The 24,373-nt window shown below is 41.7% G+C and overlaps 1 protein-coding gene across 3 annotated transcripts; it reads right to left on the bottom strand.

The window, feature by feature from the left end:
* Positions 1 to 22,925, bottom strand: septin4b (septin 4b). 3 transcript variants are annotated; one of them, XM_034097788.2, is made up of 13 exons: positions 9,380 to 9,490; positions 8,153 to 8,476; positions 7,721 to 7,817; positions 7,525 to 7,611; positions 7,286 to 7,409; positions 7,005 to 7,139; positions 6,092 to 6,209; positions 5,875 to 5,976; positions 4,914 to 5,010; positions 4,565 to 4,727; positions 4,224 to 4,268; positions 3,074 to 3,170; positions 1 to 1,691 (listed from the first exon to the last, which is right to left on the bottom strand). In XM_034097788.2, the coding sequence occupies exons 1-13, from the start codon at positions 9,473 to 9,475 to the stop codon at positions 1,623 to 1,625; spliced, it is 1,554 nt and encodes a 517-aa protein (XP_033953679.1). In that variant the 5' UTR covers positions 9,476 to 9,490; the 3' UTR covers positions 1 to 1,622. The 3 variants fall into 3 exon arrangements, with proteins under 3 accessions (XP_033953679.1, XP_033953678.1, XP_033953677.1); XM_034097787.2 differs by lacking the exons at positions 8,153 to 8,476; positions 9,380 to 9,490 and adding an exon at positions 22,786 to 22,925; XM_034097786.2 differs by lacking the exons at positions 8,153 to 8,476; positions 9,380 to 9,490 and adding an exon at positions 15,246 to 15,615.
* Positions 22,926 to 24,373: the final 1,448 nt, after the last annotated feature.

Here is a 24,373-nt window from a genome sequence, read left to right as displayed (position 1 = left end):
TGTGTTACAGGTTAAATTATTTATTCAAATCAAGCCACATCATTCACTTCTGCTTACATCTTCACAACATAAAAGCAAAACCCAATGTCAGATGGAGACATGAAATTATATTCATATTTTATTACAATATTAGAATTTGTACATATTGCCTTCTCCATCCTCATTTCATTTATAATTTTATTACATAAATATACTCCAAAAAGTAGGATAACAAAAGACAAATTTAATATAAAACAAATTCAGAAACAATAGCAATACCTGACTCTGGGACAGAATTCGAGGAATGTAATTCTTTTTTTACATAACAAGGTCACGCAACATGGCGGAGTTATCTAATTTCCAAAAAAGGGGTAACAACAGTACATATAACAAGAGAATCAAGTTCATCCAATACATGTGTTCATTACTCTTGGCTTTGATAAGTCCTATTCTTCATGTCAACACAAAACAAAAATAAAAAATGTTGGAAAATGAAGTTGGTCATTGTGGCTTTGGTTATACGATAAACATTAAGGTTAGCACACAACTCATGAGTTCCCTTAAGGACAAAATTATACCAAACGGAAGGAAAAAAAATCCACCTCTTTTCAATATCCTTTCCCCAACAACTAAGTAGCTACATATTTGTCATTGCCCATAAATAACCTTATGATCACTAAATTGATCTGCAATCAGAGAAACCTTCACACACATGCAAAAATAAATACACTGCATGGCCCTTCTCATGCAAGCCTAATATTCAAAGTCCTATCATCAGCTCTCACATGTGAACAGTTGGTGGTTTTATCAGGAGAGAAAATCACTTTGAAACAACTCTGTTTTGGGGGAATTCTCCAAACAATAAAGGACTCATTTATCATGTAAAAAGTGAGATTATGTGAACGTTGATATGGCAATAAGTTAGCGTTGCAGTGCGTTAAGACTGGCCATTGTTGAGCATCCATGATGTCAGGCAGCAGAGGTGGCACCAATGATAAACATGCAGACACTTACACTAAATCAAAATGAATCTTAACAATCCATAAACCAAACGAATAATCAGGAACCTCAGCTGAAGGGAAATGAACATAAAACAATCAACCATACGTACTATCAGGCAGTGAAGTCCAAATAAAACTAGGAACAAAAATCTTTATGAGTTTCATATAGAAAATTAAATAGTATGCATGTTGACCTATAGATAATAGAAATAAACACTTGCACCAGAAATATGTGCTTTAAAATCTGAGCAGGTCCCCACATGTAAACCTCATATCAGACTTCATGTAAAAAAAAAAGGAAAATAAAACAACCCTGTGATCATGTGGCTAACAAATCAGATGTTTGGAAAATCAGATCGCAGCATACGCTGCTCTTCAACCATCCTTATCATTACATTATAATTTTTGACAGAACAGAAGAGGGTGGAGTGTTTTGCAGCAGTGGTAAAGTCAGAGAGGATAAGCTGCAGACGTGAGAACATCGCACCGCCTCCTCGCAGGTCCCTGATCCGAGAGACGACGAGGTGGAGGTGGGTGGACAGAGAGGGAAGTCAATGTTCTTGAAAAGGGACAAAAGGGACAAAAGTTATCCTGTGTTTCTTAAATCTTTTCATCCCAGTTACAGAGAGACACTGTTCTGTGTTAATAGCCGTCTTTCTGAGTTTGAATCTGATCCTGGATCTTCTCCAGCATCTCCTGCATCTGCCGCAACTGTGAGGAGAGAAGAGACAACAGTTAGTGCCGAGTCATCTACTGTTGCATTCATGGCGATGGGAAATCTGGGTATCCAGCCTTTTATACAGGCTCATTATGTACACGTGACTGCAGAGGCAACTAATCAATAACCCCCGGGAGATCAGACTTTCTAGATCACGTGACCTGAACAACCGCAGTGAGCCGCTGACAACTTCAAGTATTCAATATTACAGAAGCAGCAAAACATTATTTTGTCTCGTTCATCGTGCTGAATTGTTTGGTTTTAAAGAATGAAAAGAATCGGAAGAACTGCTATGAAGTTTTTGGGAATCCAGTTAAACTGTGGCACAAACACAAACAGTTTTGTGGTGTGATTTTTTTTTGTAGTTGATTATGCGCCCAATACAAATCATTTCACTTCTCGATTTTCCCAACATAAAGTGAGATTGCGAAGTGTCAGTTATTTTGATTAAAATCACAAATGTGTTGTTGTCTGAACAACCAAAAATGTATGTTAATAAAATCCAAGACAAGGAAAGGCAAACAAAAAATGGGACTCTTTTGACCAGCTGGAAAGGGGAAGTGTGTAGCTTTTGTGCTTGGACAATGACTGAAACTACTATCGAAAACATTTCCGATTATTTGATCAATTGTTTGTTAATGTTTTAACCACATTTTAGTGTTTGTTATACAAAAAAAATAAAAGCAATTGAGGAAAAATGTTCTCTTTATTTGATAAAATAAATGGATGTTGTGGGGAAAGGGAAGGGACTGGAAACAAAAGGTCTGTGTTTGATCAAAATGAAAACTAACTGTATGTCTGTCTGCTCATCTTCAGAGCCTAAAATCTATAATTATATTTACTTTAATGATATTTACTCTAACAATATGTTTACTAACTAAATGCCAAAAAAAACAATGTATATCATATTTCAAACACATTGTATTTAGCTCTTGGGGTATAACAAATTATTGTTGAAATGTAAGTGCCTAGTTCCACTAATATTTTTAGATTTCTGCACTGTCTGAAGAACTTTCCATGAACACGTTTGAACTAACGGGGATAAAAGCTGACTTTGAAAATGAGATTATGAACGATTCTCTTTTCCTACCCACAGACAGTTCAAAGGGCCAAAGGAGAGGGGAGAAGGGGTTTGAATTGACACTAATCCATGTTTTCCAGGCTACTCATTGTCAACCTCAGAAAACATGACCTGAGTGTGCTTCCAATAAATCTTATATATGAACATTATCTGTGAGAACTCTCAGAGGGCTTCATCAGAGATATCTCTGTGCTCTGCGTGTGCCTCAGCGCTGGGCTGAGGCTCTGAGTGCTCGTGGCTGTGTTCAGACTCGTGTTGGTGCTGTGAGTCCTTCTGGCACTCAGCGCGCCGTACCTCCTCGTCTTTCTCTCGGATGAGCTTTTCTGTCTCATCGTCCACTCCGGGCACCGTGGGGATGGGGAAGTCCGTGCCGCTCTCTCTGGTGAGTTTACTGTGGAGAGAAACACGTTACAGAGAAATTCTACATTTATTTATTTATCACAAAGCTGCATCTGGATCTGATATGTCATTGGCTAGTCATAGTGGAAGAGGGATTTAACTGCATATCTGTAAAAGACACTGAGGATGGAAGCTGTTTGGCAGCAGATAAACGTCATGTGTTTCTGTGTAGAGTCTATCAATGTCATGGTGCCCAAAAGTAAATGTCCTATTCCAAACTATCAAAGCCGACACCAGGTAAAGAGCAGCTGTGGCTGATCTTATCACAATCATTATCTAAACTTATCTAAACAGTACCTCGCATGGTTTTATTTAAATCTACCTCTGGCACTCAGTAATTAGTTGCCCTCTACCAAATGCAGTTGACAGAGCTAATGTACACTTTACAGCAACAATGTGTTGACAGACATGGTTATTACATATGAATATGTATATTACACATAACACAAGGAAGTATCTGGTGAAATCGTTTCAAACTAAGTATTGCTATCTATCCCTGAAGGAAGTAACCAAATGGCGATTGAGCCTACACTGAACAAAATGAACCGTTGACCTTAGTTACATTTGTTATATCAACAGAGTCCACATCATCTTTGAGCAGTAATATTACGTTTAAATAAAACAATATTAGGTTCAACTTTATAGTATTGCTTTAATTTACCTAATTCAATTATGTGTAATCTGTTGACATAATACATTCAATTAAAGTCAACTTTTCAGTTTTTCAGTGTAAGGTCCACTGTTTGCTGTGTTTACATATTACAAACTGGCTGTATATAGAAACATTATCAACATTATCAACACAAATACTTAAAGTTGGGGGGAAACCAGTTTACCAAATGTATAATCATTCTCCAATTTATTTTCTGTGATTCCATTTGTTCAGGGTTTTCACCGAGTATGTGTTTTAATTCTCTTTGAGGACTTCATGACTGAGGTGGGGATTATTGCTGGATCCCCTGTTGGTGATTTGTATTTACTGTTCGCCTCTCTTTCTTCCTTGGATTAATATGAACGTAACTTGATAAAATGTGAGCTGTATTACCGCTGTTGAAATGTCTGCTCAGTTCTCCTGTTCATTTCTGTTCCACTATAACAAAAAGTACAAACATAGTGTATTAAAATAAGAGAAAGACATTTAGAGGAATCAGGATATTAGTGACCTAGTTTACATAGATCTAAGGTTAAAAGGTTAGAGGTAATGTTAATACAGGAGCAATCAAAAAACAATCAATTCAAAAAACAACTTTTACAGATTATTTACTGATTTCTCCTGATACTGATCTGAATAGTTTATTATTCTGATATTAAAATGTCTCATATTTCTTCTTCACTTGATGCAGTATGTACAGGTGTGTGTGTGTGATTGCTTCTGTGTGAGCGTACTTGCGGTTGCGCTCCTTGACCACCATGCGGGTCATGCTCTGGATGCAGTGAGCTCTGTAGTTTTCGTAGTGAGTCTCCCGGGTCACGTCCTTCAGATCCTGCATGTGCGTACGGACGAGCATATTCCTCAGCTTCACAAAGTCACAGTGGGCCGAGTTCTCCACTGCAAAACAAAGAGGGAGGGAAAGTCTGCTGGTACTGAATCATGCAAGAGATGCAAACACACACAGCTCTTTCTCTTTGTACATCAATGAAACATATATACAGCCATACAGCGTGTTTACAGGCTGTTTAACTTCTGTTGCTACAAATCAATTACATTGTGATGGAAAAAAGGGAACAGGTTTACCCTCTACGATGCCCCAGGGATAGAGTCGGCCTCGCACCCTCTTCCCTTTGGCCTCCACCACTGTGTTGCTGCCGATCACTGCGAAGGGGATGCTTTCCTGGTTGGGAGAACAGAGAAGGATCGTGAAATCAAAACCACATTTACAAAAGACGTGTTTGGGGAGGGTGTACATGGACCAGTCAGTGGTGCAGTGCAGATGTTTTCTATTGTTGTGTTTTTACTTTTACACATTAGCCTCCTTTAAGCCATCTTACATGAATTGCTTACTTCGGCGGACTCTCAAATGAAACTACGTTTTTATGTCAAATTAACCATCATTTCCCATTCATTATTTTGATTATTTGATCTTTTGTTCCCTTTTGTCATTTGTCTGCTGCAGTTAACACATCAGAAGAGAGAAATACTGCCTCGCTAATGACGCGACGAGAGCAAACAACAAGTCCTGGAGAGTGTGTGTTCAGCAGCCTGCTGCCTTGTTTTATATGGTCTGGTTTGGATTTTATTTTAACATCATTACATTATAATAACTGGGTAATCGTTGAGGCTGCAGTACTTGATAGAAAAAACCTAACGTTCCCAAATGATACCCGCATGTTCAAACATCTAGAAAAACCCCGAAATAAATGGTATGGTTTTGCTCTCAACTAATCACAACAATAATTATTTGAATCAGGCACGATTGACCCAGCAGCTACGCAATTTTTTAAACTAGACAAAGCAAACTAGTATTCTCTCAGTTTTCATCATGAAAACAAAAACTTCTAAAAATGAAAATCCTGTCCAATAAGAATAAGAATGTATGATGGAATACTTGCTATCAGTGATTTCTATCTTGTTTACTGACTGATCCATGTAAGCAGTCAGTGTGCACTGCTGACTTACACAGCCTGTGAATCCCAAACGTTGTAAAACACGATGGACTGGGACAGAGAGGGGAAACATCTGGCAGCTCGGCTCTCACCTTCAGCTGATGGTCCTGCTGCTTGAAGTCCTCGTCCTCGTCAGAGTCACAGTCGGGGAACTGGTAGATCTTGATGCCGTACTGCTCGATCTCCTCTCGGATCTACGGGGGAGCAGTCGATGGAGAAAGGACACAGTGAAAATGGGAAAGACGTTTCATTCATGGGATCAAATAGATCAACAGCGTTTCCAGATCAGATCTGAAAGATCAGCCTTGCCTTGATTTTCTTTTTCTTGACCTCATTAGGGGTGAGTGTGTCTGCTTTTGCCAGGATGGGGACGATGTTAACTTTCTCATGGAGAGCTTTCATAAACTCCACATCCAAAGGCCTGAGGCTAAAAGAGACAAGAAACATTCAATAGCATTAAAGCCACAATGAGGATTTACTCAAAAGAAATGCATAGATTTTCACAGAAATAATCCCTCTCAATCATCACTGATGACCCAGCAGAAGTGTGTGGTGTGTCTGAATCTGCCCTCTGTACATCATTAAATAATGTAATGTTTATCCCGACTTTAGTTGCACACTAGAATCATAAAATGTACTGTTAGACATTACGCGATGTCTCTGGTCGGTCACTGCGGTGGAGGTTTGCTCTCTGTGTGACCTCCTGGTATCTGATCAGTAATGACTGAAGCTCACCAACAGATGGAGCAGTTACTCCATCACAGTGACTCTGAACATGCACTGCAGCATTACTTAGGTTCGCAGAATATTTGTTCTTTAATGAGCACAGTTATGTGGAACAGTGCATGTGGAACAGTGCATGTGCACAACGGCAGCAAAAAGCACCAAGTCAGCACGCAGGATTGATTAGAGCTAAAGCACTGCAGTGGACGCACTAAATCCCCGTGAAGGCAGCTGAGCAGTGCTGTAACTCTGACAGGAGCACTGCTTTTACAATAATGGGGCTGAAAGCACTGCAGTTAAATACTGGTCCAGTATGATCAATTACTCAGGTGGTGTGTTCTGGTGTGTGTGCAGGGGAAAAGGTGCTGTGTCACTGGTCTGCAAAGGCCAGCACAGACATTACTGCAGTCGAGAGGGGTTCATGTTCCCCGTTGTTCGGAGTAATTTAGGAGAGAGAGGTTGGACTAATCCTAATGAGAGCACTGTGGATTTGTCATACCCATGACCGAAGGGTGAGATAAAGTAGAGGCAGCAGTGTACGCGGTTGTCCTGGATGTTCTTCCGGTTGAGGCCACTCTCGTCCCTGAAGTACTGCTCAAACTGCTGGTCGATGTAGTCCGCCACGGACTTCCAGCTAGAGATAAAACACACGGGGAAGTTCAGTCTCCGAGGCAATACTGCAACAGCTGAGCTACTGCACATGCAGAACAAAAGGGCTACTCTGTGAATCTTATCAAATTGGTCATTTTCTTAGATATCAGATGATTCATTCTTAAGTACCATTCAGTGTTGTTTACAGCATCCCCAAACCCGGGTGTGTCGACGATGGTGAGCTTCAGTTTGACACCTTTCTCTTCTATATCCACTGTGTGTTTGGTGATTTCTACTGTTTGTGTTATTCGCTCTAGGAAAAGGAGAAAAAAAGACACCTTTTTTAACATTAACTTTGACACGTTGAAGCGCTAATTCTTCAAAATCATGTCAGAAAGTGAGTATATCAAAGGCTGTGGTTGCATTACCTTCAGCATTGAGCAGCTTCCTATCTTTGTAAAGATCTGTGAGAAAGAGACTGTTGACCAGGGTGGACTTTCCCAGGCCAGACTCCCCTTCAAACAAAGACAAACAAAGACGAAAATAGCGAGGTTTAAGGTTTTACTTCAAAGTAAAAGGTGGGTTTAGGCTCAAATATCTGCTAATCTGCAAACGAGGATTTACCTGCCACCATGAGCGTGAAGTCGAACCCCTTCTTTACTGACTTACGGTGCACCTGGTTTGGCAGCGTCGCAAAGCCCACGTATTCCTTGTCCTGGTCCTAAAAAAGCAAGGAAGGCCAGAACTACCATAAAACTATAATTATTCAGCGCCATTTGAACCTCTCCAAAAATAGGTTTTAAGGTATATTTCCTACAAAAGGTGTGAGACCGGAACAAACAACAAACACAAAATCACAGAGCCCTAATCACTTCCTGTTCCACCAGAAGGAAATAAGCACAATTAAACCTTTTTGATACATAAAGCAACTTTGAGTTTAAGGCACAGGATCAGTCAAACTGTCGTCATCAGTCTGAAGTGATCGACACAAACAAACATCGCCTTGACAGCAGAACTGAACACAAACATCTCAGTGGGTTTATGTCCTTGTGTTACCTTATTACTGTCGTACGGGTCGTATCGAGCCCAGGGACTCTTGGGTCTGGGGGGGCTGGCGGGGCACGGCAAGTCAAACTCCACACTTTTGCTCTTTGGGAAACAGGGCTCTGAACCTGAATCCGACTGAGCCCTGCCCGCCACAGGGGGACGCAAATATGACGGGGTGTGGGGGCGGTCCTCGCCCTCAGCCTCCCTGCCTGCATCGTGAGGCTCGTGGTCGTGATGGAGGTGGTGCTTGTGGTCATGGTGGTCGTGCTCTCCTTGGTGGTGAGGGTCTTGCATAAAACTCTCCACCTCGGAGTCGTCTGAATGGTCCGAATGCTAGAGGGACGCCACGGTTGAAGGGGGAGGTTTAGGAGGTGAAGAGGAATATGTGGAAAAAAGTAGAGGGTGGAGGTCGAGGAAAGGTCAAGTGTCGATGTGGAAGAGAGGAGATCAAGACGGTGGAAAATGTGTTAAACCCTTAGAAACGGTTGCTATAGTTTTATTGTGAGGGTAAATAATAAAAAACATATCATTGCAATGCAGCTGGTAATCACTTTCTATAATCATTTATGAGTACAATATGTAAGGGGTGAAATATAATCCCAGACATTTATCTCAGTGGATAAGTGTTATTTTATCACTAATATTGAATGAGCTGTTATACTTGGGGCGCGTACATTTAACTCCACATTCCTGAAAGAGGAGAGAGTTTTTCCTACATCAAGGAGTATACATCTCCTGACACATCATAACTTCTACAGAGCTAATGCGAGGCAAGAAAAGGCTTTTTTATGGTTGTTATTAAATGAATAGGGCAATTCCAGGCATTAGGGTTGCTAAGTTTTTCTTCATCCCTGGATTTCTAGATGTAATACACACTAAGCTTAAATAAAAAATAACAAAGTGTAGTTTTTCCAGTAAGAGGATACACAGCTGAGGCTGCATATTCTAGACTCATGTTACTAAAAACTAAAGCTAGTCGAGCACAGAGATAAATAATGCAATGATGCCATTTATAGTCAGCTGAAGGCCTATACTGTGACTCTGCACTGTTGTGTTTATGCACTAAGCATCAGCTGAGGGGTAAGTGGAGTGGGCTGCTGCAAGGACACGTGAAGAACATTTGGTATAAGACGTGTTGCTTTTTATCGTCGGGGCGAAGTAAGCTGGTACAGTTAAGTTGGCCTTATGAAGGGGAACCTCATTGGTAGTGTAGGGGTTTGGAGGTGTCACCGGTACCTGTTCAGGGTCATGGTCTGGTATGCTGTGTTTAGGGGAGGCAGGGCCGGAGTTATGCTCGTCTGATGAGTGCGCCTCATGATCACTGTCCTCCATCGCAACTGGAGCTAAAGTGAACTTTGCAATCTCCAACCAGAAGGGAGCACACGGGTGAGAAGGTTTATCAGGGTCAAGAAGAGGGAGGGAGAGGCCGCCGCCAGATGGAAATCAGGTGCATGAGGTTCAAGAGCCGGGAGAGGTATACACAAGGAGTAAATGTGTTCACAAAAGACAAATGAAGAAAAGACAGAAAATGGAAAAAATAGAAAAAAAAAGATTAAATGAAGTCAAAGTAACGACATATGAAAGATCGTACCATTTACCAGAAGAAATGGTATGACTGCAGAGCAGAGAGAGTGCCTAGAGAGGGACCTAGAGAGGCACCTTGAGAGGGACCTAGAGAGGGACCTTGAGAGGGACCTAGAGAGGGACCTAGAGAGGGACCTAGAAAGGCACCTTGAGGGCTGCTGGTTCCACAGTCTGCCAACACAATGCTGCTTTGACTTCTTGCCATAACAGCGACCCCTTATGTTATAAGTTCATCTGATATTCAGTGTTAACGACAGACGAGCGCAGATGCCCCAGTCCAGCCAAAAACAGTATCTGTGCCAGCTGCACATCATGCAGTGAGACATTTCACGATTTCATAAACATCAAAGTTAAACACATCAAATCACAAAATCGGCCCAAAGATTTCATTCAGTCACTCCAAAATCTACAATTACTATTTGTTTTTATTTGTTTGCATGTTGAAAAATGTCCACATTATTTGAAGTTATATTTACATTCCTCAATCAATTGTGAACCAGAGTTATATATAATATATAACACGCTTCTCATCTAATCCTTTAGAAAATGTCCGTGTCAGGCTCTCATGGTTTATGTCCTCTATCCGTGGCCTGCAGTTTTAATTATTCTGGGATTTAGAGCTTTAGGGCAGAGGAGAATTGATAGTTTCACAGTTTAGGAAACCAGTGACCTGCTTTACTGTGCTCCAATCAACAGAGATCAATGACCAACATGCAGGATCCCGTGACCCACATTGAAGAGATGGTCAATTGCAAAGCTTTGACGACTTGGGATCAAAATGGCTAAGAAGCTTATCATTCAAGGGCTTGATCTTTGGGTCAAAAAGCAAACAGGTTGATATAAACAAATCTTTGATATATCATTTATAATCTCTTGCCACGATCCCAACTGCACAAAAACAACATTGAAACTCGACATGCCTTCTACCCTTTAGATAAGTAGACACTAAAACCAGCCACCCTCTCCATCTGCACACCTCCTCTCCTGCAGAGCCTCACCTGTGGTACCTCCTCTCAGCCTCTTAAAGCCCCGCTGAGCCTCTTCGTCCTGCCTCTTCGTCCCGCCTCTGTGTAACACTGCTCTTCATGCCCACTCCAGCAGGCAGTGGGAGACCAGAGCTCCAGTATTTATACGCCTCCATCCCAGAGGACACAGCGCCCTTCACCCCCATCGAGCCACTCAGCGCCGCAAGGCTGATCGGCAGCATTGACCAGCCACGCATCACCGTGCACAGGATACACACCGAGTACATGCTCTACTGTTGATCTACGTACACGTTCTAGCAGTAGAGCTCTTTATCAGACAAGACACAACCAGCAGACTATCAGACCTAGGACTCTCCATGGCCTATACTACTGTATACTCCAGCATACTTATACACTGGGGACTAAAGGTCATGACATGTACAGTGAGTCGAGGAGCACAACATAAGAACTTTATATAAAATGTACTGGCAGAGCAATGTCAATGAAAACACATTGTTAAAGAATGCAATATTGCCCCAAGGGAATTGTGTTCCTTTGTAGGAAGAGAGAGTACGTGGAGAACTCATTTCCTTTCCCTTTTACCAAGCAGTTTCTTGTATAATAGCAGCAAATTGAAAGGGGAGGAAAAGCAGAACTCAATTCACTACTTCTGATCATTTATAGAAGAAAACAATAACCACAACATGTTTCCTCACATGTTGCAGCCATGAGAGAGAGCAGCCTGTTCCTCCAATACAATGCAAGAAGAGCCACTTGCTGCTTAACATCCCCCTATAATAACACATGATATATTAACCAGAAGCTGCCATGCTAATGAGCTCACTACTTAGGATGATTAATTCATTCATTAGAAACTATTTATATACCTGTCTTCACAAACCACATTAAGCATTAAGGAGACGTCCTCGTTCATATGCAAATGTGAGCAGCACGTAGCAAGTCATCTGACTATCAACGAGTGCAAGAAACACAGCAGCATGAAGACACAATGCCTGGGAGTCTCATCATGTGTGTGTGTGTGTGTGTGTGTGTGTGTGTGTGTGTGTGTGTGTGTGTGTGTGTGTGTGTGTGTGTGTGTGTGTGCGCGTGTGTGTGTGTGAGTGTGTGTCTCAAATTAACCTCTAACATCCATACTATATATATTTTATTTATCTGTATACATTTTGAAAACGAAAGCATGATTACAATTAAAGACCTCTCTTGGTTTTTAACATTTTTGGAAACATCTGGATTTAACATAAGTACTAAACTCGTCAGAACATGTATCATTGGTCATATTTCGGTATGCTGTGTGGAAATGTTACTATTAAAAGTAATTACTGTGTGTGTGTGTGTGTGTGTGTGTGTGTGTGTGTGTGTGTGTGTGTGTGTGTGTGTGTGTGTGTGTGTGTGTGTGTGTGTGTGTGTGTGTGTGTGTGTGTGTGTGTGTGTGTGCACTGCAGGGAGTATATTAACTTTCCACTAAGCTCTCTAAAGTGAAACATGGTGCAACCCTTCCCTCTCCCACTGAACCAGCTAGTTTTTAGTCCATGAGGTAATTAGTCTTGATATTTAAGTCTTTGGAAAAAACCCAGCTGAAAGGGTGTAATGCATATGAGAGGGGAAAGGGTTTCATGGTGAATAGCACCTTTCTATTTATACATGCCTATTTGCGCTCCATATTTGATATCATGACACTCAACGGAGGAAAAGAAAGGAAGAAGATGAGATGGAACTGGAGAGAAAGCAGGTGCACTACTAGAAGAACAGAGAAAGCTGCTCAAACAAGAAAGGGTTTGGGAGAGTTATCCATGACGCTACTTGGTGTTCCTGGCACAAAGGATATCGGGGAATTATTACACTTCAACAAACGTACAAGCTCAACAGACTTATTCCAATGTTCAGTGTGCACTTTTTCCACACGCAAACCTTTCCACTTGTTCATAACCTAATCAAGCCATTTGAGTATCTCCTGTCACAGAAGCAGTATCACTCGATCCTTTGCTTCAGCTCATTCCAACTGAATTACTCTTTTGCGTCACTAACTGAACTTTAGTCTTCCACATATTCACCACAATCCAGGAGGAAGTCAGACATATGTTTTCATGTGTGTATTGTCAAAGTGAAAAGTACGGCCACTACCATCACAGCCAATCTAAAACCAAAGTCAGGCTGTCGTGTGTGTCACAGATAAATCAATATACTCATGAAGCATATGATTCACTGGCAGTACAAACATCAATCCAGATCTAGCAAGCTATGCCAATAGAGAAAAAGTCACAGTCATTATTCCTATAAAAATAAAACTACAATTAATTTGAGTCGATAAAAAGTTTGGAAGGTTATAACCAATTCTCCAAGAACTTGAGAATTCCACATCCTTTTTCTGCAATATTAATTAGAGGATGTGCAAACAGTCTTCTTTAACTAGAATAAATATAATGCGCTCACACATTTTCATTAGGGGGCCACACAGAGTCTCCCAGTGGAGCGAGTCACAGCTGAGACCTGAACCAATTACAGTTTCCATAACTGGCCGATCTGACATTTCAGTTCCTCTTGAGGGTGACTAATAATAAGCAACCTTTATCAGCAGTGATGCGTGCAGGGCGTGTTAGCAATGAAACAGAATACATAAGCCTCAGACCAGGTGAAACCACAGGGTGACTGGTTCAAGTCCAGAGTGCCATCGAGTAACTGGAGCGAGACACATGGCTGGAATGCCTCACACAAGCTAAACACACAAAACAAAGCGGCCTGTGATAAATGAGCCCTAACACAGCGAAATAATCACAAAACTTTTTCTACTACGGCCAATCACATTAGACGTACTTAGAAATGAAATAAAGGTATATCAATGACAATTCAGAATTCCTGCAATTCTAGCGTGCCGCTCCTTAACAGACTCACATGCTGAACTTCATCTAAGATCTTAATGGAGATGCTGGCCTGGAATGTCCTGTGTGTCATGTGAACTGAGCGAAGTGGGGCGAAAGCAGCAATTTGACCAGAGCAGTTTATTGCATCAACAGTAGTTCCAGGTATCCACCACTTTTAATTAAATGTAATAAGCAGTCTTAGGGGCAAATGGCAGGTTGCTTCACAACAGAAACAAATACCCTCTTCAGATAAAGTTAATCAAGGAGACCATTGTAAGCAGCCTCTTCAGCATTACGGAGCTGTGGGGTATATGTAACGGTGGGACTAAAGCCCATGCAGTGCCTGAGAAACAATTGAAGGACATGAAACGCAACATTAATAAGCTGTGTGGTTGACTTCGCTGCTTTGTTAGTCTTGGATGGTGGTCGCAGACTTGGCTGCCACAGTGCTGATGGACGATGATTTGTTGCATGCAACACAGCTCTCTGGGGAAAGCCCACTTCATGTGCTCTCTGTATGACATGGGAAATGCAATCAGAAACGGCCATAAAGAAACTATACAGCACGCTGTTAATGACCTTTTATGATGAAAGCATATTTCAGCTTGAAAGGAGACGCATTCAACAGAGTCCTTTGTAATCCAGCAATAATTACTATGTTATTATTCAATGAATGCTACATCATTTTAGCGTGGCCGACTCGGCCCCTGTTGGCAGGAATGCTTACTCGACTGTATGCTGGTCAGTGAAGAAGATGCTGTAGCAGACAAGGGAGCTACTGATTTGTAAACATTGTGATCTTAAGTTCCGGTTGAATTTTAGACAGTTTCAACAACAACGAAAAGCTGAATATCAACAAAGCTATTCAAAGGATTTACAGCAGAAACAACATTGTTTCAGAAGTGAATGTTGTGCCCAGGCTGTGAGGTTTCCCCTCGTGGTGAGGCCAGCAGCAGGTGGTGAAGTGAGCCATGTGTGCTCTGTGTGAATGCTGTGGTTGTTTGGATGGTTATAGCAGGGCTCTGTGTGAAGTTGGCTCAGGACAGAGAGAGGGGGGGGATAGAGAAAGAGAAAGTAAGAGAGAGAGGAATAGAAAGAGATAGCGACAGAGACAGACTGAAAGAGGGAATACATAGTCTCCCTTCCCCAAACACTTCCATTTGACCACAAATCTACTTTTTTGGTTTGGAAAAATATGGTAATTTCAACAGTCAAATGAATAACATAAAATGCTAGTATTCTAAATGTGTGTGCATTTCTGCCCAAATGGATTCATGTCAGTGTCTTCAGCCATCAGAGACACTCTCAATGCATTAAGCTGTCACAGCTGATCAATACGTCTTTAACATCTCAGAGGTGGACAGCGGGGAAAAGCTCGACTTCACTGCAGACATGTGGGAAACAGATACTCCTCTCAGTAGTGTCGCTCAGCGGACTATTGTTGTTAATTATACATGTTCATACTTGAGCACAAAGCCTGGTCACATGTACTCATGTGAACAGTCCAGCTCATGGATAATCTATACTCTGACACACATGTTGTTTATATGCACAGGGGAAACCTGCAGCCAGGACTATGTTGCAGTTAGGGAGAGAAAATACACAGAGGAAACCACAAACACAGAGATGCACTTAACTGCAGGGTCAGCTGGAAGGAGAGCAATGAGCACATACCTCTGTGTCACTGTGTGATTCTAAAAATGCTGCCATAGTGTCCATTCAGAACGCGTGGTATTCCTTTAGTTCCACCGGACGATGAGATAAAAAATCGTCTCCTCAGACTAAGTGTCACTTCTGGAGTTTCAGGGCACCCAACGTTTCCTTGCCTCCTCAATCAGAGGGCATCCAGTGTTCTTCTCCGGTTCCCCCCACCCCCACACACTTTCACTGGAAAGATCCTTTTTTAAAACAGGTACACATTCGATCTCTGCCACTCTGTCTGGAGCATCTCTATAGCTCCACCCTGCTCTGGTGTGTTGGCCAATCGGCAGCTGAAGATGCAGATGAGCAGCAGCTAAAGTGACGGCAGATTGAGTCTGAAGAGGCACCCTGACTTCAGAGGAGGTGATGCTCTGTAGGAGCTCCACAACATATGCCTTGTCGCCCCGCTACAATCCTGTCGTGCACTCAATCTCAAAGCAACACATGTTGGATCACAGCACACACATGACCGCACAAAAAAGCTCTGTCACTATAACATGTGCATGTATGAAGAGTGCACATGTGTTTTAGTTAGTTAGAACTATATCAGGAACAATAAAGGTGAAGAAACTCGAATCAATCAAATCAGAGTTAAATAAAAAAGGAAAAGGAGACTGAGCATCTGAGGATTACAAAGGCAGTGAACACATAGCCTCTTACAATGGCCGTCACATCGAACCCAGACCTCCCAGCTGGCAGAGCCAAGGCCAGAGTGGTACAAGAGGAATCAGTGTGTGTGTGTGTGTGTGTGTTTCAGTGATGTGGAATAGAGGTGTCTTGTGGCCTACATGCTACAAATAATCTTTTTATCTAAGACACACTCTCCCTGTCTTTCGCTCACACACCCACACACCCCCACCCACCCACACGCACCCACCCACCCACCCACCCACCCACACACACACACACACACACACACACACACACACACACACACACACACACACACACACACACACACACACACACACACACACACACACACACACACACACACACACACACACACACACACACACACACACACACACACACACACACACACACACACACTTACTTATGTGGGCCACGGCACAAAGCTTTTTCATTAATCTCAAATGGATCTCTATGCTTTGCAAGTCTTATAATACTCACTCATTCTTAAGGAATTAGGATTTTGTGATTAAGTGATGACTTTGGATCTTGTACGAAAGTGAATGAGCTCAATTGGTACTGATAGTGATATACTGTATGGCTTGTAAAAATAAGAGATTGTGACTAGTTAAAAAAAAGTGCAGCTTGTGTCTGGGACCTAATGTTTATTAATTCAGTTTAACTTGAGAAAGAAAGTGACAGAAAAAAGTGCAGGCAGAATTTAGCTGAGAGTTCATTTCCTGCTTATGGGAGGAAGAACTAAACGTAACTCGATCCCAATCTTAATAGCTTGCCCTGCAAAGTGTGCCAACGTATACAACAGTAATAACTACCATAAGTAGCAGAAAGAGAGTAACACAAATAGTATCAGGTCAACAAACCACTCAGTCGGCAGATCTCACTTAACCCCCCCCCCCCCTCTCTTAATGTGACACATGCACTGTATTGGCCTGGATGAGAGGGGGCAGAATGTATGCTCACAGACAGCAGCGTTGAAGATGTTGTCTGGGGAGAGGACTTCAGGTCTGCTGTAATCCTCTCTGGCAGCTCCTCATCATGAGGGTGATTATCATGGGCTGTCTGAAAGGCTGACTGCCTGAGGGATGGACGGCTTTAGTACAATCCCAGGCTCACACATGCATTAACTCAAACGTTGTCCTGCACACACACACAAGAGTCGCACACACCCAACATGAAAGTAGAGTGTTGTCTATACGATGCTTTGATGATCACATTGCTGGTCGTAATTAAAATGTCTCTTTGTCCCTGTTTACATTGAGGGGTCGCCTGGCTCAGGTCCAACGGGGCTGGATGAGTTTCTTGATAGAAGCCACTGCTCACACAGACCAGCATTTTGTAGCCAACAAAGGCTGGTATTCAACAAAAGACCCCAGCTTACAAACAAGAGGAGACTGATTTACTAGTTGCATCTTCACAAAGCATGACTGTCTGTTTTGTATATGTATGGAGCTGGTAAGGACACACTGTCATTTACTTATTACAGAGGATGGTGCCGTACCCTATGGGAGCAGACAGTGGAGGGAGGGCAGTGCCACCTGCTGCTTGTGACTGGGACACAACAGCAGGACTGTAGATGGAGCTGCAGATGTTTGTACAAGTATTTGTGTCTCATGCATGGTATTAATTGTATCAATAATGTTGTGACGACTAGTGTACTTTTCTTAATGCGACATGTCAAAATGTCCTAATATTCTTGATTAACACTAGCTCAATATATTTCAAAGTTAAGTTGTGACATACATCAGCTAATATACCCTACTCTTTAGTTTAATGTGTCCTAAAAAAGGCTTATTAACAAGTGGCTAAACAAGACTACTAAACTGTGTCACGCTGAACTATAGTCCGCTTTAGCTTATTGGTCATTTGAAGTCATGGGATTGAAGTGTAGTCGGTTTATAAACCAACATTAGCCTTTTACTTCTGGGATTGCATTTACACTTCAAAAACGAAAGTGGTTTAAGAGTAGCTGAAAAAAACGTATTACAAGTCTTTGTTTACCACAGAGCTTGTTTTCTGTAATATACAAAATATGATGGAAAATTCCATTGGCTTTCGCGAGGGAACCAATAACGTGACCTCCAAAAATATGCCCTGCCTGCAGCACTGTACACCGCTTTCACTCAAAGTTTATATTGCAAAGTACACACAAGACAACATTAACCCCAAGCACGAGCAGTCCGGTGACTTTGTTGACAGCAGGCTGCTTCCTACAAGAGAATAAGGAAAATCCAGGAAAGAATGAAAACCTGTGTAGTTTGAGGTCAACAGGAAATATGCAGAAAATATGCAGAAACTTTGAATTGGATATACATTTTCTCCTGAGCGGCCTGAGAAACTGGATGAAACATCTTACACAGTAACAGTCAGGGGAGGCTGACGCCCTCTGAAGCAAATATCCACCTTCTCAGCAGGAACATAAATATTATTCAACAATGGCGAGGAACGCTGGATCTGCTGAATTTACACTTCCTCCTCCATTCAATTAAGGCTCTTTATCTGACACAGAGAGATTCCTGTTGGAAGCCAGCTGAAGCCCTTTCTCACTTTGTTTTCCCCCCCTTAGAAAGGTGGCATGGTGCAACAAAGGCTCATGTGGAGGGGCTTGCGTTCTACTGGATGACTTTAAAAAAAAAAGGGAGAGGCTTTTCCAGATTACAAGCGAGGAATTCCTTTGTTCATGTTAATTCATTTTAATCCCACCATGTAATACAATCAACTTCCATCTAAAGGTTTACAGGTTTAAGAGACACATAACTGGTTGCCAAAGTGAATGGGTTGCCAGGTTTATGCATCATGTACGGTAATACCAGTCGGTATGTCCACTGACCCCACAGGAACCCCCTCTTCCTGCAGAGAGTGTTATTTCAAGCTGGCCCAAAATCTGTCTCATGATAATGTTAGCTGTTTTATTCTATTTGACTCATTACTCTCTCGAGAGCTACTTAATAACACAAAAAGATTCAAAGGGGAAAACGACAGAAAATAAGGCAATTATGGTTTATCAACTTCTACATTTTTGGGATGCTTGCACCATTCTGCCTGTGATCTTTTAACAAGAAGCATATGGTATAATGTAAACTGGCTGAAATGAAGATGGAATTGTTTTTAAATACCAGTTTTAGAGCTTATCTGAATCAACAAGCACACACAATACGCAAAAGGGGCCAAAATCTGTATGAACAGCCAAAAAAAGAAAGAAAAGGATCTGATCCAAAATGAGAGCTCGTAGTGTTATCACAGCTAAAAGGTGTGGCATCTCGTGAACACTTTAAATCCACCATCTTTGGCAGAGGGATTGACTTTTCATGAGTTGCACTGTGACTCAAATGAGAAACAGGAATTAGAATTGTATAGTTTCCCACTTCCTGTTTGCTTAATCACAACTAGACCGCAGAACAAGCTGACTTGGATCCAGTAAAGTGTTATTAATACAGTTAGACTGGTGAGTCGTACCCACACAGGGCAGAGAAAAACCAACACATCGGAGACAAAGGGCGACCGCCGCAACAACAAGATCAACATCTGCAGGCTGGTGAACTCCGTTTGGCCTGGAGAAAGGAAGTCAATAACTCCAAAATTACATGAACACAAAACCACCTTGTATGAGTTGTGGCTCCTGCTGGCCTTATCACAATGCTTCTGAAGAGGGTGAAGTCTGCGGTCGGAGCCACAGATCTGCTGAAACACTGTTGGCATTGTGTGTGAACAGATTCAATAAGATAAATGACATCAGTGTCTGGACTGGGTTTTATTTCTTGCCAAAGTGGAAACAAACAGAAAGTTTATGAACTATTCTGGGATTCATTACTTTTGCAACAGTAGCTTAAGAAACCACAGTAAGTAGTCCCCAGGGCATGTTGGAGGTTTATTGTGCATTACATCATGTGCAATATCCATTAAAAAGTTTGACTATGGAGAAAGTTTGCACCACAGGCAGAACACATGCCTTGGAGAGAAACTGTGAAGTGCAGCTTTAACACTACATTAACATTATCAGCCCTGTTTTGTCAAATTTGAGCTTGGCATCCAAAAATGTTGTTAATTGCCTCAAAATGCTTGTGCTTTTTGTTGACTGAAACAACATGTTGGTTGATCTCAGAGCCCTGTAACAGTAAGAATGTAATGTGCAACTCAAACCAGCCGCTGTGTGTGCACTTCAAGACTTTTTCCAACAGCTCAGTGAATGGTAGCTCGCTGCCATTAATGATCATTAACCATTTAAGAGCTACCTTATGGAAAGGTTTTCTAAGGTAAAGGAGCATTCTAGTGTCTGGATATTCCCATTTCCTAATACCACAGGCCTCCTGTCGACAATATTAACACATTAAAGTCATTTAAGAGAGCAGAGCTTTGTTATAAAACAGACATGATGTGTGGAAGTGCTTATTGAGCGTAATTAAGATAGGCATTGTAATTAAAGGTAGGCATTGTAATTAAAGGTATTCTTTTAACTTGATTTCAATGTTTCTCTTGAATCTAGTCGGATCTTATGAAACAAACATATCTCAGGTAATCTCACAGATCAGCAGGGCAGGGGATGGTTGAAAGACTAGTCAGAAATATCAACAGCATGAACGGTTCACAGGCCAGTTTCACAGCGGTAATGTCATCTGTATGTAATTCTATCTTCTAAAGTTGAGAGACGGTGAACATTTGTCGTGATCAATATTTAATACAGTGTGTATTAGGGCTGCACAATTTGGGGAAATAATCTAATTGCGATTTTTCTGACGGATATTGCGATTGCGATTCGCGATATTTGTTTTTAAGCGACCCAACGGAAGTTTATTGTAAAATGTGGCCATATCTCCGGCTAGGAAGGTCGCATCAACGTGCTCCCGTCTCTCGCACCCCCGCAGCCCGAGCTACGAGTGAAAGAACTAAACTTACATGAAACTTCCGTTGGGTTGCTTTAAAGTCAAGCTCCAGTTTAAGATTCACCCTTTAATAGATGTAAAACATGTGATGGAGCATTACTAACCTGACCCAGATGGTTTGTTTCACCGAACCATCCAGGAAAGCTCCATTGGAAGCCATTTGGAAAGGGCAGGCACTTTCAAAAATACTTGGCAGGTGATTGGATCAATCTGTCTATCACCTTCTATCATGGGCCACTTCTGATTGGTTAACAATGAATGGTACATGTGGAGCACAGCACTTCTGATTGGTGTGGATGACTGACACACAAGAAGAAAAAAAAATGTAATCGCGATTTCGATTTAAAATCGATTAATCGTTCAGCCCTGGTGTGTATGTCTAAAAAAATTGTCAAGTCAGCACAACAGCACTGAACATATTTTCATTCCATAATGTCCTTTTCCAGGAAAACCCTCAGCATCTAAAATAACTGAGTTTGTCTCTTGGAAGAAGATTTCAATGATTCGAGGAAGGCGTTGTTATGATTGCAGATTATGTATCTGATAACCAAATACTGCCCCAGGAAAAGGTAACACACTGCTGCAAAAACAGGCCTCAGACTGTGGGAGGAAGGAGAAATGTATATTTGAGTGAAGAGTAGAATGTCACAGATGGTCAGTGTACATGTACATTCTGGTACAGCCTTTACACATTAGTTCTGACCAACGTGTTACTTTAGTGAGAACAAGTCAGATAGTTGAAAGTGTTAACACTGTGTGACAGTAAAATCCTCTGTACCAGCTCATTTCCAAAGAAAGCATCATTTGAAATCTATCACAGAGAAATGCTTTGGTCTGTAAACTTACATAAATAAAGTTAGGGAGATAAATATACAAATTTCAACATCTCTTCTCCAAATAAAGAACATTGTGATGTTTCACCTGGTTTCAGTAACTCCCTGGTGATTGAGCTGTTTATCTCGTATGTCAAAGATGGTTAAGTTCATCAAGCACCTGAGAACCCTAAATTCAGCCTACAAGAGCTTTCCTTAGAGAAATCCCTGCGTTCTTAGATTAGCATAATATTCGGGTAAGCATTTCAGAAAATCTCTCTTCACACTGAAGCTGAAAAGCTGTCACATCTGGGCCTCACCTGTGATTGTGAATGAGCCAACTACAGCTGATTTCCCACCATGCGGCCTCCACAGTGTCTGCTCTCATGTGGTTCAACACTTTGAGGGGTGTTTGACAAGTGAACTGTCACATTTAGAGGTCTCTTATGTACATGACAAGCCCAGGATAGTTGTAAAATCAAACCCTTTCTGCGATTTCTTTATAAGGATTCAGAGAGTCAACCCGTGACTTGTAGCCTTAACAGATGGCGTGATGGGCGTTATGGTGACTATTGGGGTGGTGCCCGACCGGCCTGGGCTCCAACATGAACTGCACATAATTGTCCCCTTCCTCTTTCGCTTCCCATCTGTTCTCCTCCTCCCGGATGCAATCAACTTCTTTTATCTTGATGCCCAAACACACACCAAGAACCACAGAAAAAAGCTTGGAAACCTTAACACAAGTAGTACCCTACCCACACATGAATGATGATGCCAGTGACTTCAGCTGCTCCAATAAATGTTATGCTAACCTGTTTGCAACCGGGATGCATCCTTTTTATTTCCTCTATGGCTGTTATATGCCAGGCAAAGTCTCACACTTGCTCACCTCAGTGCCACTGCCAACAGATGAACAATCTCAAGACATGCAGAGTCTATAGATTGATGGCAGACAGTCATTAGCATGTTATCAATTGTACAGATTTCCCTATGAATTATCTAAACTATTTTGAAGGGCACCGTTCTGATCAGAGCATCAGACTGTCAAACAACTGAAGGCAGGTTAATTAAAACATGACTGATGTGCATGACTCTTCAGATTATAAACCAGGAGAGGTAGCCATGCTTATCTAAATTCTCATCACAATGCAAACGACCCGCTGCTCTTACCATTCTGCCGATGGCCAAGACACACACTCACAGAAACACGACCCAGTAGAAGAAGACAGCGACTGAGGGCTGCTCCAGGTTTTTTCGTAGCTCCAGCTGAGAGCTACACAGTCTCACAGGCAGACATTAATAACGTAATGCTGCACACGGACACATGCTGCAACCCGGGCTTGACTGGCTGCTGCTCTGCTGCAAAAGGAGCAGCGATGGTGGAAAAGGAGAAAAGGAAGAGGAGAGCTTGAGTTTGAAAGTCAGATTGACGGAGAAAGAAAAAGGCTTACTGACAGACCTTAGGAAAGAAAAGCTGCAGTATCAAACACAAGGCACTGCTGGGACTTAACTTTCACAGAACTACAATCGCCAAACTCTTAATATTTAATTATCAAACAAAACATTACCAACGTTATTCATCTCAGAACCACACCAAACACTTTTATGGTTATTAGAGAGCCAAGCAAAAGAGAAACCCCAGAACTCAAGGCAAGCTAACCCACTATGGTTCAAAAACTGCAGAGAGGCTGTCACCTCTGGTTTATTTAGGTAACTGCAGCCTAACCAGAGTGTTTGGGTACATCCAGTGGGGCGTGATAATATTTATTCAGGCTCTGCATAGCCTGCTACCTCACTTACACATGAACATAACACTAGCTAATGTAAGTTGGACAGCTTTACAGTCTAAAACTTGTCTCCGGACTTGTAGATAAAACACTGTGATGATTACCCATCAGTTGTATTTACTGTGCCTTTTTCACAATGGGTTTCCCCGTTTAATTATTTATGAACAAAAGAAAAGGTATTACAAGTGCAGTTGTGAGAAGAGTACTGCTGCAGATTTTTAGAGAGTGCTGCACGATTCTTCAATCCAAATCAAACAGCATGAAATTATGAATAGCACATGGTGTGCATTGCCAACACTCACACCTCAGGCAAAGAGGAGTCAGAAGAACGTCAAAAGAAAGTGGCTCAGACTGAGAGAGACACCTGGCATCCTGCAAGGTCTCAAACAACATGAAGAACCCAGAACCAAGGCCCAACACATGGAAGTAGTATTTTTACTGTACAATGTGACTGTTATGATATGATTATAGAGTTGATGTTTGTTGCTACTATTTTGTATTAGGCTGAATTAAATGCGTATTCAACTGGCAACCGATTTAAGCTGAAATACTGTGTTTAATCATCACTATTGCGATTTTACTTTAAGTAAATGTACTGAGAGTTGGTTCATATTTTATTGGCATTTTTGCAGATGGGAAAACGCTTGAGTAATAAATGTCAGACAGAAGTTTGTGTGATGTTATGAGCTACTTGCCTGCCAATGGCAAGTCAATAACTGTCATGGCCAGGTTTCAAAAGCAGAAAGACACTCAAAGTCTTCCTCGTTCTTAAAGTGGGTCATTGAATCATCAGAGAGGATCTGTAGATCCAGGATTCAGTAGTGTAGTAAAAGGTAACATGTCTAGAGTGCAGCTGATCTACGCATTTTATCTAATTCCCTAAGTTTAGTTTTTTTTTTCTTTAAATCATTGGATGCTTTTTATTTAGCAGCCAACACAAACACTCAGACCTGGCAAGGCTGCAGCGTTAG

Source organism: Pseudochaenichthys georgianus, chromosome 13, assembly GCF_902827115.2.
Source record: "Pseudochaenichthys georgianus chromosome 13, fPseGeo1.2, whole genome shotgun sequence".
Classification (NCBI taxonomy): Eukaryota; Metazoa; Chordata; class Actinopteri; order Perciformes; family Channichthyidae; genus Pseudochaenichthys; species Pseudochaenichthys georgianus.
The sequence above is the reverse complement of the archived record's forward strand: the minus strand, read 5'-3'. Positions and strand labels throughout refer to the sequence as shown.

Bases quoted from the DNA above. Each gene is read 5' to 3' on its own strand.
- septin4b (XM_034097788.2), bottom strand. From the start codon at position 9,475: ATGGAGGACAGTGATCATGAGGCGCACTCATCAGACGAGCATAACTCC. The intron at 7,140-7,285 runs GTACTTAAGAAT...TTTTATCTCTAG, and splicing joins GCTGTAAACAACACTGAATG to CTGGAAGTCCGTGGCGGACT. The intron at 3,171-4,223 runs GTAATACAGCTC...TTCTCTCCACAG, and splicing joins GAGCAGACATTTCAACAGCG to TAAACTCACCAGAGAGAGCG.